General features: G+C 32.3%; 1 protein-coding gene across 1 annotated transcript; it reads left to right on the forward strand.

Moving 5' to 3' along the window:
* Positions 1-3,952: 3,952 nt before the first annotated feature.
* Positions 3,953-7,504, forward strand: LOC107895247 (28 kDa heat- and acid-stable phosphoprotein). The gene is made up of 8 exons (XM_016820530.2): positions 3,953-4,117; positions 4,611-4,648; positions 5,232-5,300; positions 5,390-5,473; positions 5,575-5,609; positions 6,141-6,226; positions 6,902-6,967; positions 7,280-7,504. The coding sequence occupies exons 1-8, from the start codon at positions 4,051-4,053 to the stop codon at positions 7,312-7,314; spliced, it is 480 nt and encodes a 159-aa protein (XP_016676019.1). The 5' UTR covers positions 3,953-4,050; the 3' UTR covers positions 7,315-7,504.
* Positions 7,505-13,154: the final 5,650 nt, after the last annotated feature.

The raw sequence follows: 13,154 nt of genomic DNA on the forward strand, positions 1-13,154 counted from the left end.
ATCATCTTAATGAGCTAATAATGAGCTGAAATAAAGCTCAAAAACTCTTGAAATTCTAAACCTAAGTAACTCCAATCTTCAATACACTTTAATTCAACTAAATCAATGAACTTGAATGCTTTGGAAAATCTTTTGAAGTCTTCTTTGGCCAACCAAATAGACACGAGTAACTTGAATGGAAATTAAGCTCATGAAGTGATCATTTAATCAACAATCGGTTACGAAAGATGGAAAAGGTTGTTGCCGAATTTAAGGATGTGAATGCTCCCTTTAATTGATGATAATAGCTCCTTTTAATGAAGAATAATGTTCTCCCTTGTATGAAAACTGAAATTCACTTGAAAAGTCACATTAATCAATTTGTAACGGCTTCCAACTGAAAAGACACCTGCAATTAAACACATTAAAACAAACATATTAAACACATTTAAACACTTATTAAACACAAAACACATTAAACACTTAAATAAATGAACTCAAGCACATGCATCAATAAATTATTCCAACAACTAAATTATTTAAGAAAAACATTTATTCTAACAGCTCAATTAAGTAAGATGCTTAAATGCATGGTTTAGAATGCAAACTAAATAAACAGATGAGTTATTTAATGCAAGACTTAATTTAATAATGCAAACTTAAACTAACATGGGAGTTACATAATGCAAATCATTATTAAATGTAGAACACACAAAGTGCAAGCTAAAATTAAAATATACAAACTTATTAATTTAAATAAAACTTAATTAAATTAAAAAGTCCTTAAAAACATTGACCCAATAATCAATCAGGCTTATGGGATGTTTCATCTTGCACTTGGGCCCCTCAAGTTTAGGCCAATCTCGATGGTGTCAAGTTGCATCATAACATGATGCGACCAGGTTCACATCAGCATGTTATGTAATCTGATATTGGGTATGGGATAATGTATATTAGAGGAAGTGTTCTGAAATGCATTTTGAGCCTATTACCTGGCAGCATGACTGCATTATATCTGTTATGTGCCGCATTGGTACAACATGATGTAGGGCTAGGTGGGTTTTAAACCCCACATGGTGTGTAGGGCTGGATTGTCAAAGATGGTGTGTAGAGGATGGGGGTAGGATATCTGATTCTGATTCTGGTTTGCACTTCTGTATCTATAACTGTAATGGGCTTAAGCACGAATCTGTATCTGTCTAATTCTAATTTTTGGTTGTGTGCATGTTTAATTCTGTGGGGTTACACACTGGGTTTACGTAAACTTACTCTTTTCTGTTTATCCTATTCAGGTAATCCACAATCTTAGGCGGATCGGTATAGCGAAGGACTCGACGGTGACCACTCGCCATAGAACTGTTTTATTTTGCTTTATGATTTTATTAAGTCTCGGTATTTGTTTTTAGAGAGTTTGTAATTTTTGGACTGTATGGACTTTAATTGTGGTTTTGGTTTTGTTGCTTGATTTATGCATGCTTTAACAAAATGATTTCTTCTAAAATGACGGTTTACTTCAACAAGGTTTTCTAAATCACGAATTGTATTGTTTAAATATCACGGTTTTCCATAAGCTTCTGCACTAAAGGATTTTAAGGCAAATGAATAAATGTTTTGAAATAAATGAAAGCAAATAAGGGTTTATAAGTTTAAGGTTTTTATCGAGTTAGCTTGTTTTCAAACCCATTCTATATGACATCACCAGATTCGGCTGTAACGTCTAGGCTGAATTTAGGGTGTTACATTTAAAATTTTATTTTATGTTTCTAAATTATCTTAATGGAATCAACATCAAATAACTCATATTTAATGATTATTTACAAAATTTAAATTTCTTTTAATTATATAATCTGAAATATTCCACAGCCAAAAGTAAATAAAACATCTTTAGAATTAATTGAATTGATTGATTAATGTGCATTTGTGATGGATAAATTTTTTGCGTGAAAGAAGAGAGACTCTCGTGAGCCTAAATTACCAGCAACCTGCTACTTGTGGTATTTGACAGAGCCAATATCGTTGTCAATTTTCAACCATCGAACAATAGACCTCGCTGGTGAATTCAAATAGCTAAAGCTACCATGAACATAGACCTCGCTGGTGAATTCAAATAGCTGAAGCTACCATGAACATGTTTGCACACCTTCGCCATAGCAGCTGGAGCCATACAATCTGCTAACATGAAGTACACCAGTTGTTAGTTGCGTTTAACTAGTTCCCTGATGCGCCTTAAGATTAGACTCAACACCACCTTACAAAATTATTTAGTTAGATTTTGATATTTTCAAATTAGAAAATTTCAAGAAATTATGTAATTAATTTGGATTATTTGAAATTTAATATTTCAATATTGAAAAAAAAATAACCTTTGGTAAGGGACAAAAAAGTACAATACTATAAATTTTTAATGCATTATTTTAAATTTTATTGACTTTTCATTTTAATTCTTAATATTATTTACTTGGATCAAAATGTAAAAAAAAAATTGGTGATCAAAATGAAAGTAGCCTAGAGATTGGATGATCAAAATGAAAGTATAAACGTGATTTGACGTATTTAGTCAGCAATCGTTAATGATTCAACGTTTGAGTGATTAAAAAGAAAACATCCTAAAAGAAATTTAATGATTTTTTCGGGTGGCCAAAATAAAAGCACCTTAAATGTTAGGTGACCAAATGGATAGTTTACCCTTTAAAAAATAATTTATTTTAAAGAGTAAACTACACCCATGGTCACTTTTGCTTACTTTAGGTTACATTTTTTGTTACTTATATTTGAAATATTATGTTTTAGTCACTTATGCTATCGTATTGTAATATTTTAGTCATTAAGCTGTTAATTACCGTTAACGGTGTAACGGTAAGCTGATGTGGTATGTTAAATAATCATTTCAAACAAAAATTTTAGTTTAAATTATACAATTAGTCTACATTTTTTTTCCTTTTGAGTAATTTAATTTTTTTTCCTTTATGTTCTTTAGTCTTTTTTTTTTCATTTTCTTCTGCTTTTCCATCTGTTTTCCTACTTTTTACATTTCTTTTAACATATTAGGAAGTCGAATTGAAACTGGAAAAAAGAAGCAGAATGTAGAAAGTCATCATTGCCTATAACCAAAACCCATAAACCCATGCCATTTGCTAACTATCAAAATCCTCCACCACCACCCATCATCTTCATTTCATCCATTAACGCCTTCACTACTACCATAACCTCTTTTCGAAAACATCTTAAGAAATCTCCAACTTTTGGACTACCTAAGATCGAATATCTGTCATCGGCCATTAGATCGACTCCATTTTTTGATATGCGCTCTCCCTTCACTGGTTATTGTCTAATCTTTGTCTCTGTGATTTTTTTGGGGCTTATAAATTATTGTTTACTTGGATTCTTGATTTATTTGAACATGGGTTTATTTGGTGAGGGGATGATATTGTTGGGTTTGTCATGAATGAGGTCATGGTAGTGGTAAGGGTGTTAGTGAATGAAATGAAGATGATGGGTGGTGGAGGGATTTTGAAAGTTAACAGATGGTATGAGTTTATGGGTTTTGATAACTTTCGACTTCCTGCTTCTTTCTTCACCGTTAATTCGACTTCTTGATACGTTAAAAGAAACGGAGAAAATAGGGAAACAGAGGAAGAAGCAGAAGAGAATGGAATGAAAAATAAAGAAGAAAAATGAAAAGTTAAAAGCTCATAAAAGAAAAAAAAATTAAATTGCTCAAAACGAAAAAAAAGGACTCATTGTATAATTTAACCTAAAATTTTTTATTTAAGATGATAATTTAATGTGCCATGTCAGCTTACTATTACACTGTTAACTACAATTAACGGCTTAGTATTTCAACACAATAGCATAAGTGACTAAAATGTAACATTTTAAACGTAAGTGACTAAAATGTAAACTAAGACAAACAAAAATGACCATGGATGTAGTTTACCCTATTTAAAAAATAAAGTAATTTAAATGTAATTATATAAAAGAAAACAATAAATCCCATCCTTCAGTTCCAGACACTCTTTCAGCTTCTTCTTCCTTCTTTTCTGTTTGTAATCAGAAAAAAGGGAAAAAAAAATGGGAAGAGGAAAATTCAAGGGCAAGCCCACTGGCCACCGCCACTTCTCTACTCCAGAAGAGCTCCGTATAATCACTCTCTCTCTCTTTTCATTTTCTACGTATCTATCTTTCTTTTTAATTTAATTCGTTTGCATGGACGCATACGTATTTGTATGCGGTTTCCTAGTATCAGATCTATACCAATCTTTCAACTGCTGGACCAGTAGCCCTAGCGTATTGTTTTTTCTTTTTTTTTTCCTGATTTAATCCCTTCTTTTATGTTAAATTTAGATGCTAAATACAGAAAAGAGAGAGCTATATGATTGTAAACCTAAGTTTTAGCTTCGAATAAACATGGATATGATTGTGTATTAAATGCACGAATTGGTAGATTGGAAATTTTTGTTTATTCATATATATATTTCTCTTTCAATCCGTTCAGCTAAAAGTTGGAGCTTTGAATTAAATTTAGAGGCAAAAATACTAAAACAAATGATTTTTGTGCTTTTCTTTGTCGTTTTATAAGTTTTTATTATTAGTCTCACTGTTTGTTTTTTTCTATGTTTTAATGGTTGCAGGTGCTGGTACCTCAGCTCGGCCCCGTACATTTAGGAAGGTGAGGTTTTTATGCTAGATTTTCACTCAATGGATTCATCATGGTTGTAAAATTTGAGGAATAATGTGTATGGTGAAATTAGTTTTTAATTGTTAATAGTTTATATTTTCTTATGGTAATTTGTTTGTTGTTATCATTTGCTTTTGTTGTTATATTGGTCTTTTCTTTTCTCATGTAGGATGAGTGACAACTTGAATGCTGTAATTTTAATGGGTTGGTTGTTTCAGTTGTTTTAAATTCTTACATCGTCTTTTAGAATTTATTGTAAGAGAAAGTTTTGAGTTGGTTTATACATTCAACAGAGACTTGTATTGGTTATAGATTTTAAATTTGGCATATAGAAAAGAAATTCATATCAATTGATTGCAATAGGTTAGCGGTTAACTTTTGACAATGTTCTTTCCTCTCTTTTCTATGCTTCATAATCAGTTGTATTGAGTGTTCAATTGGAAAAAGTAATTTATTTTGTAAATATGTGCTTTGCTATGATAAGCTATGCTTCTTTCTTTTCCTTATGAATGTGTTTGTGTGCATTTTTATACTTAATTTCACTTGTTAAATTAGATGGCATCTTTCATTCTAGGAAGAAGCTGAAGTAGAGGAAGAAGAAGAACGAGAAGAGTCTGAAGAGGAAATAGAAGAAGAGCCCGAGGTCATTATTTTGTGCACATTTTCTATCTAACATAATGGACGTTGGTTCCCCATTTGCAATAAGTACCTTTTGTACTTCCTATTTGGCAGAAACGAAAAGGGACCCAAGGGCTTATTGAGATTGAGAATCCAAATTTGGCTAAACAAAAGAATGTCAAAGCCAAAGATGTTGATGTAAGTTTTATAACTACTCCTCTGCTGCATAAAGTCTATATCAATCATAAATTGAAGTATGACTTGTAACTGAATTGAGTAATTGAAATTTTATCTTCCAGATGGGGAAAACAACTGAACTATCAAGGCGTGAAAGGTTTGTAATTCTCTTGTTCATCAAATCTGACTGATCACTGCTTTATCATGTGCATCTGGGCAATTTTTTATTGCTTAATAATTTTACCGAAACAAATAGGATTTTGCTTAAGTGTTAGCTTATCTGTTATACCTTGCAAGAGGTATATATTTTCTTATGTTTCATTTATAGTTTAACATTTCTCTTTGTTGGTCCAGTTTTTAGTTTTATTAAGTATGGTAACTGTTTCATCTTTTGTTCAATCTATAATTAATACAATAAAGGAGTGCTTTGTTTAGTTGACATTTTGGGATCACTTTGAGGGTGAAAAGGTAATAAGCTTTTGGCCATTGAATTTGGTCCTTTCTTGGCAAGAGAAAAAACTTCTACTACTAACAAAATTATGATGTCGATTTGCCAAATGCCTAAATCCTTCTCAGTAACTCTACCAACTGTGAGGATAAATATTTGTTGTAAAATATGTAATTTGAACTGGTTATTTCCTTTAGACCAGCTTGGATTGTGTTCTTATTTTACTATTTTTGGTGGTAGAGAGGAGATAGAAAAGCAAAAAGCACATGAACGATATATGAAGCTCCAGGAGCAAGGGAAAACTGAGCAATCAAGAAAAGATTTAGGTAACTATTGGAGAACCATATGATTCACAGTGCTTATCTTCCTTTATCAAATTCATTTTTTAGTGAAAACTAAATTGAGTTTTATTAAGTTGCCAAGACTTCTGATAGTCCTGGCAAATATTATTATTTTCAACATGGCTTTTTCTAACCTCTGTGTGGGAGTGTTTTTGATCTATGTATTGAACATGTATAGCTGAGGTTGAAATTTTGTTCATTGACTCGGTGCTGAAGAAGGGAGATGAAAATAATGATAATAACTCCTCTCCTTTTTGAGTCATGATTGGATGCAGTAATGTGTGATGTGCATGATCCTTCATATAAGTTATGCCAATGATAATGTGATTTGTGTAAACATTGGTAGAAAATCATTGTCCATGGACCTAAATTGTTCCAAAGGTGCATTCATGTGCTTAGGAAAGACTGCCATTTAATTGCAGAGGAGAGTATGTATTCCATGAGTTTATTAGAATAATCTCAAGGTATTGCCTAGATGTCTCATGGGCACACGGCTGTGCACTTGCCTCATAGCTGACTTCTTTATTTTCTTTTTCTCCATCTTTGCTGTATCGTTTAATCTTATGTATTCTCTGATAATCACACCTTACTATGTTTCCCCATTTGCTGTAAATTTTCTATTTGATTGTTTTATTGATTTTGAATTAATTACTTTTGCAGAGCGCTTAGCCATGATTAGGCAACAAAGGGCAGAGGCTGCTAAGAAGAGAGAAGAGGAGAAGGCTGGTATGGTTTTATATTATAAATCCAATCCTTTTACTCCTCTATTTCATGTTTCCTTAATCACTTCTGATATGAAAAATAAGCTATGCTGCTTGGCTCTTTTTCCCCCCCTTAAAGTTCCTTGCATATTTGAACATGAGTACCAGAATATGACTTTCCAAAACCTTTGAAATACATGGATTTTTTTAAAAAGAACCCGAGTCTGAGTAATATAGAGAATGAGTATGTTGGATTGAAAAATCAGAGTAGACTTGCCTTATATTGCATATTTAAAATTTCTGTTGGAGCTTATAAGATTTCTATTTGTTCTTGCAGCAAAAGAACAGAAGAAAGTTGAAGCTCGCAAATAAAAATAGGTTGAGGAACGATTATGATCGGTTAACCATTTGGTTCTTTTCGCTGTTTTATATACTGAAGTTTTTATTTATCCCATTAAAAGAAGGGTTTTCAAATTGATAGTTACTATCAATTTTTCCTAACTTAATTGTACTTATGATCTGCTTTTGGATCTTATCAAATCACATGGGGGTTGTTCATGTTTCTTATGGAGGATACTTTCTTATTACTAGACCTTAAATGCCTAAACATGTATACCAAGAGCATAGGTTGGCTTAATAGGGATTAGCTGTTCGATTTATAAGCAAGGGGTGGTTCATACTACCTCAAATTCGGATTCGGGGATCAAAGCTTGCTCTGTCCTAGGTTTGTGATAGAGTTAGTTTTAAGCTTGTTGGATTAATTGATTTAAGCAAACAAATTAGAATGGAATGGAATGTTAAAACTTGCTTAAACATTCTAGTTTCTGAGTACAGGTAAGCTTACGTGCATGTTTGTATGTGTGTAACATAAGGAAAGAAGAGAAGGGGGGGGGGGTGCGGGGTTTTGCGAGGAAGTATCTTAAGCTTGACTCACTCGTGAGGGTTCTTGCTGATAATAGTTTGATTTCGTTTTGAAAATTATTTGTTTAAAAACTGAACTGAAATTGAATTTCCTTTCGTAGGTAATCGGCTTAAATTTGTTTTATTTATAATTGAATATTATAGATGATCAATTTGTTTTTTTTTTCAATTTTTAAAATGTTTTAAAAATGTGCCCCTTTTTTTCAATATTTTCATTAAAAAATGTTTCGAGAATGAACTTTGTATTATTTTATGAATAGATGCGATTTTCGTAAGTTTAAATTGAATACATTCAATTATTATTGTAATCAAAATTAAATTGAATTCAATAAAGTCTCAAAATCAAACAGTTGGAATCAAAATTAAGGTCGATAATATTTTGGATTTTTTTTTTATTTTCTTTAAGCTGGTTATGCAATAAAAAAATAATTTATGTTTGATTAACTATAATTAGAATTAAAATATGTAAAGAAATAGATTAGAATAAAATGTTTATATAAAATATATTTGAAGATTTATGGTAGCTTCGTAATTGCGAAGGCTTCATGTGTTTGTAGTTGAAGTAGAGAGGGGGGAAGCTCATTGCATTGCAACACTCGAATTTATTAATTAAAGAATAAAAAGTTTAAAGAGGAAGCTTCGGACTTAGGTTCATTGATCCCTTAAGTCCTAACCAAATAAACAAAATAAAATGAATAAATCTCATAATAATAATAAAACAAGCAAATAATGGTGAAAGTTGAAGATGAATCGATGGTCATGCTACAACGTAGCCTTCAATATCAGACAAAAGTTTTCATCCTATCACACTAATCCTATATTGTTTGTTTTTTTAAAGGAAGTTAAAGAATATGGTCTTTGTTTACACATTGAAGCAAGACGATACCTTGTCAGCTAGATTAATTTGGCACCTTTTTAACCTTTTTTTATGTATTATAAAATCCGTAATTGAAAAAAAATATAAAATTGAAAGCATATATTTATAGGCATATCTGTATCTTTTTATTTAATAAATTGCTTTTTTTAGCGAATCATACAATAAGCATCACAATAGGTTTCTTATTTTCTTCCGCCCGGTGGGTGTGTAAATTTTGGTACACAAATAAAACATGAAAGAATATCACTAGCAACATATGTAAAGTTTAGGTTATACAAAATGATTAAAAAAAAATGGTATTTGGTGTGTTTAGAAACATAAATAATAAATAACGTAAAAGGAATTAAAGATAAAACTTAAGATTTGAGTGGAATAGTGGTTTAAGTTTTCGTTAGAGCTTGGGTCATCTTTAATATTGTATTTATAATTTCTTTTATATGATTATCAATTGTCTAGATGAGATTTGCGTTATTTTTTCCCCCCTTTTTTCTTAGTAAAATGTTGAAAAGGACAATTGATAATTGTCAAGAAAAATCAAACAATTGAATGGAATTGATAGTTGCAGTGATAACCAAAGATAACATTGTGATAACAACAGAGAAAACAATAATAGAGATGATTGTTTATATGGTTTAGTTTTCCTACGTCTTTTGAAGCTTGCCTCAATATAACAAGTGATTCAAGTTCTATCATACTTCAATATAGCAATTTCACTTTTTTATCTAAAGATCTAGATGAGAGAACTTAAACAATGGACAAAACTTGTTTACTCTCTCAAATAAACTCTTAAAAATACATTTCACAATGATAAGTGCTCCCAATACTCAATGCAAAACTTGTACAAGACTCTCAAATATATAAGAGTTTTTGAGACTTGCTAATATACTAGAAGATCAAGTACAATCAATTAGCAAGATACAATATAAAAAATAAAGACTAATGTAAAGTGGACTAGTGGAGATGTGTCTTCAATGCTGTCTCTATTTAATCTCCATAATCTAAAGGTTTTGATTGCTTGATCCAATTCAATCCAATCTTCAAGATAAGTTGGTTCAAATGGATTGATCTTCATAGACATACATGCATCCTCAACATCAATATCGTTTTCAACCTAAAAATTTTGTTTCAAAATTTGTCAACTTAAAACATGATAAGTAAATGAGTCTGTTACAGTGTTAGCTATAGCAGCCATTGCCATTGCCACTTCAAAACGCTTGTCTTAATAGAAAACATAATGTAAGCACGCCTAGGAGCTCATCAAGCACAAGCCAAAAATCCCTCGAGCTGCCTAAAGGTCCAATGACTCGAGCACGAGTTAGGCGATTTCAAGAAGCTGTTTCAGCTTTCATTAATCAAGTCTTGGGAGAATACAAGCTCGATGCTAATGGTGAAGCTCGGACCAGCTCCCTAAAGAATCTTTTCATCTTCGTGCAAGTCGAATTCAGCTCATCTCCAGCTCTCCGAGCTCCGTTCAGCTCAAACCAGCTCATTTGAGCTCATTCCAGCTCGTTTGAGCTCAATTCCGTTTATTCCCAGCTCGTTTCTTCTATCCTTCGAATAAATTCAGCATTAGTTTTAATTTACTTAACTTGGTTCAGCTCAAATAATTATTGTTTGCTTTGTGTTTAAAATAAACATCTTTAATATGTTCTCATTTTGTTTAAATGTGTTTTACTTAGTGCATGATTTTAATGTGTTTGGTTTAGAACAAATTTAATAGCTGCTGCTATTTAATTTGTCCAGTCGATTACATGCTTTAAATATGTCTAGCTACAACCGAATTTTAATGTGTCTTAGTTCATACATGTTTTTAATTTGTCTTAGTTTATTGTATGTTCTAAATATGTCTTTGAGTCAAATTAATGTGCATTGATTATAGTTGCTGCCGAATTTATGTTGTCCTAAGTTGATTTAATTTTCTAATTAATGTGTTTGTAGGAACATGCATGGGACGACATTAAACATGGTGTGCTGATGGTTTAGCTCTCCAAGCACCCCTTCGTGGACATCAAAGGCCAAAATAGCTGATGTTTACTTCTCCAAAGCAGCATTTTAAAGCTTTCACATTTGCTGGAAATCCCATTCACACTTGAGGCCATTCGATTATGTGTGTTCACACATATAGGACTACTCAACTTCGGTTTTCACACTAGGAGGACCTTGAAATGCCCTAAGCTGCACATTAAAGTCAAGACCATTTAGCTCCACAAAGCAACCCATTTAAGAGAGCATTTAGTCCTCTTGGCCGAACATAGACAAGGCTATTTAGCTCTCCACTAAGTCACTTAATGTCCAGCTGAATAATCACCATCTAGAAGCTGCCCTTTTGTGTTTTCCATGCAAAGAAGCTTCTAGAAACGTTCAAGAAGCTTCAAGGAAATTTCCAGCCCTTTTTAAGCTATAATGTGCCGTCCATTCAGCTCCTTCAAAGACCATTCAGCTAGCCACTTGTTTTAGCTATAAATACTTTTTCAAATTGATTGTAAAAGAACTTTTGATAATTTTTTTAATGAAACTTTGTTTCTGTGAGGTTTACTTCCTCTGAACTTTCGTACGAGTCTCGAGTGACTTATCTAGCTTGTTAGTGGCGGCGTCAACCGAACTTGTTTTTAGAACTTATCACCATCACTTGGTGTGGCGTTCTACTATCCAACTATCTATCACCTTTTCACCTTAAAAGATATAGGAACCGGGATGACACTCATCATAGTGTTGAATCGCTCCTGAAGTTTAAGTTCATTTTTCCATTTCCATCTTCTTTCTTTGTTTATCCTATTATCTTAAAACCAAGCCATCCACATATAATCTATCTTTGTTTCTATCTAGCCGAACCTACCATCATATACCTAGCGCACTTTGAACCAATTTCATTAACATCCAGCCTCTTAAGCCGTTTCAAACAAATTGACAATTTTGTGAACGACCCTTCTCGTCGACTATCGAGCAACTTATGTGAACTCGACTCAATCACCCGAGCCGGATCACATCAAAACATAACATAACATTAGAAATTATTTTACAGTATGAAATACAACCAATCCACTATCATCACGATACAAAAGTGGAGATGAAGACTTTAGAGGAGAAATGCAAATACAACTAAAATCATTAAAAATAGATTATTCAAGGAAGTCAAGGTCTGAAATTGCTTCCTAGCTTTGGAAGAGTGTTGACACAATGATTGCCCTCATTAAAGACATGAATGAGAGTCTTACAACGTATAGATGATAGGAGCATCTTGCAACCATTAACCAAAATAGATAAAAAAAATAAAGGTTATAAGTGTTAGATAACAAACTGATCATAGTGGTTTCATCCAATTCCACTTCAAGTTTCTCAAATATATAAATAAAAAACTAAAAGAAGTTCATCACAAAGATCCCACAATTCCGCTTCAATACTAGTAGCACAAGGGATATTAGAACAAGATCTTGTGATCCAATTCCTATTGTGGTCTCTTATGAGGACCCTACTCCTATTATGTTGGTATTTCCCCTCGAAGAACCATTCAAATTCAACCTCATCCCTCTACCTTTATGCCTACCAAGTGACTGCTACAAATGATTGTAGAGGCTTTCTTATTATCAGAGGGAGTATTGCAAACACTTGCCCTCTTTCTCAATGGCTTTACTAATCACAGTATCTTTAGATTAGTGCTTGAAAAAATGGAGTTATGCTAAAGACATAATCCCAAAACATGTGTGTAAGACCATGCGTCATAAGAGTTTTGGGCTATTTATCCAAGCTTTCGACTTTAGGTTCCCGAACAACCAAAACTTCTAATCCCTTGCCAAAGTTAGAAATATTAGGAAATGTGCCCATATTGTAGTAAACATGTAATTGTTTTCTATTTATTTGAACGATGAATAAATAAATAAAGTTAATTTCACATTTCACTATTATTTCTTTTGTATTTCTGTCTTTCATATTTTGCATGCATAACAAAATTGTAACAAACAAATATTAACTCATTGATTGTCTAAGTTTAAACTGATGATATGTGGCATTATAAGAACGTTTACATTGTGAGAAAAATAACTTACTTAAGTAGATAATCTAAATGAGTCCGTAATCCCGTAAAATAATCAAAGTGAGCATTTGATTCAAATACTGAGAAGGATTATTATGTTGTCTAGAATTCTAATTAATGAAATGACTAGTCTTGGCTATTGGAGTAGTTGACTCCATGGGTAGAGACATATATGTATTCATTGGTAGAATGATACATTGGACTAGACCTAAAATGAATTAATTTTGAATCTGTTTGTAAATTAATTCACTTGTGACGTTCATGGTGTGATTTACCTAAATCCTGAGTTAGCCACTGACTATGCATATCTAACTCATGTACTTTGATATAAGTAAAGGCTTATGCTCTAAGGATGACCGAGCCGATAGCTGGTATGTTGGGTAC

This window comes from Gossypium hirsutum, chromosome A13 (assembly GCF_007990345.1).
Source record: "Gossypium hirsutum isolate 1008001.06 chromosome A13, Gossypium_hirsutum_v2.1, whole genome shotgun sequence".
In the NCBI taxonomy this organism is placed as follows: domain Eukaryota; kingdom Viridiplantae; phylum Streptophyta; class Magnoliopsida; order Malvales; family Malvaceae; genus Gossypium; species Gossypium hirsutum.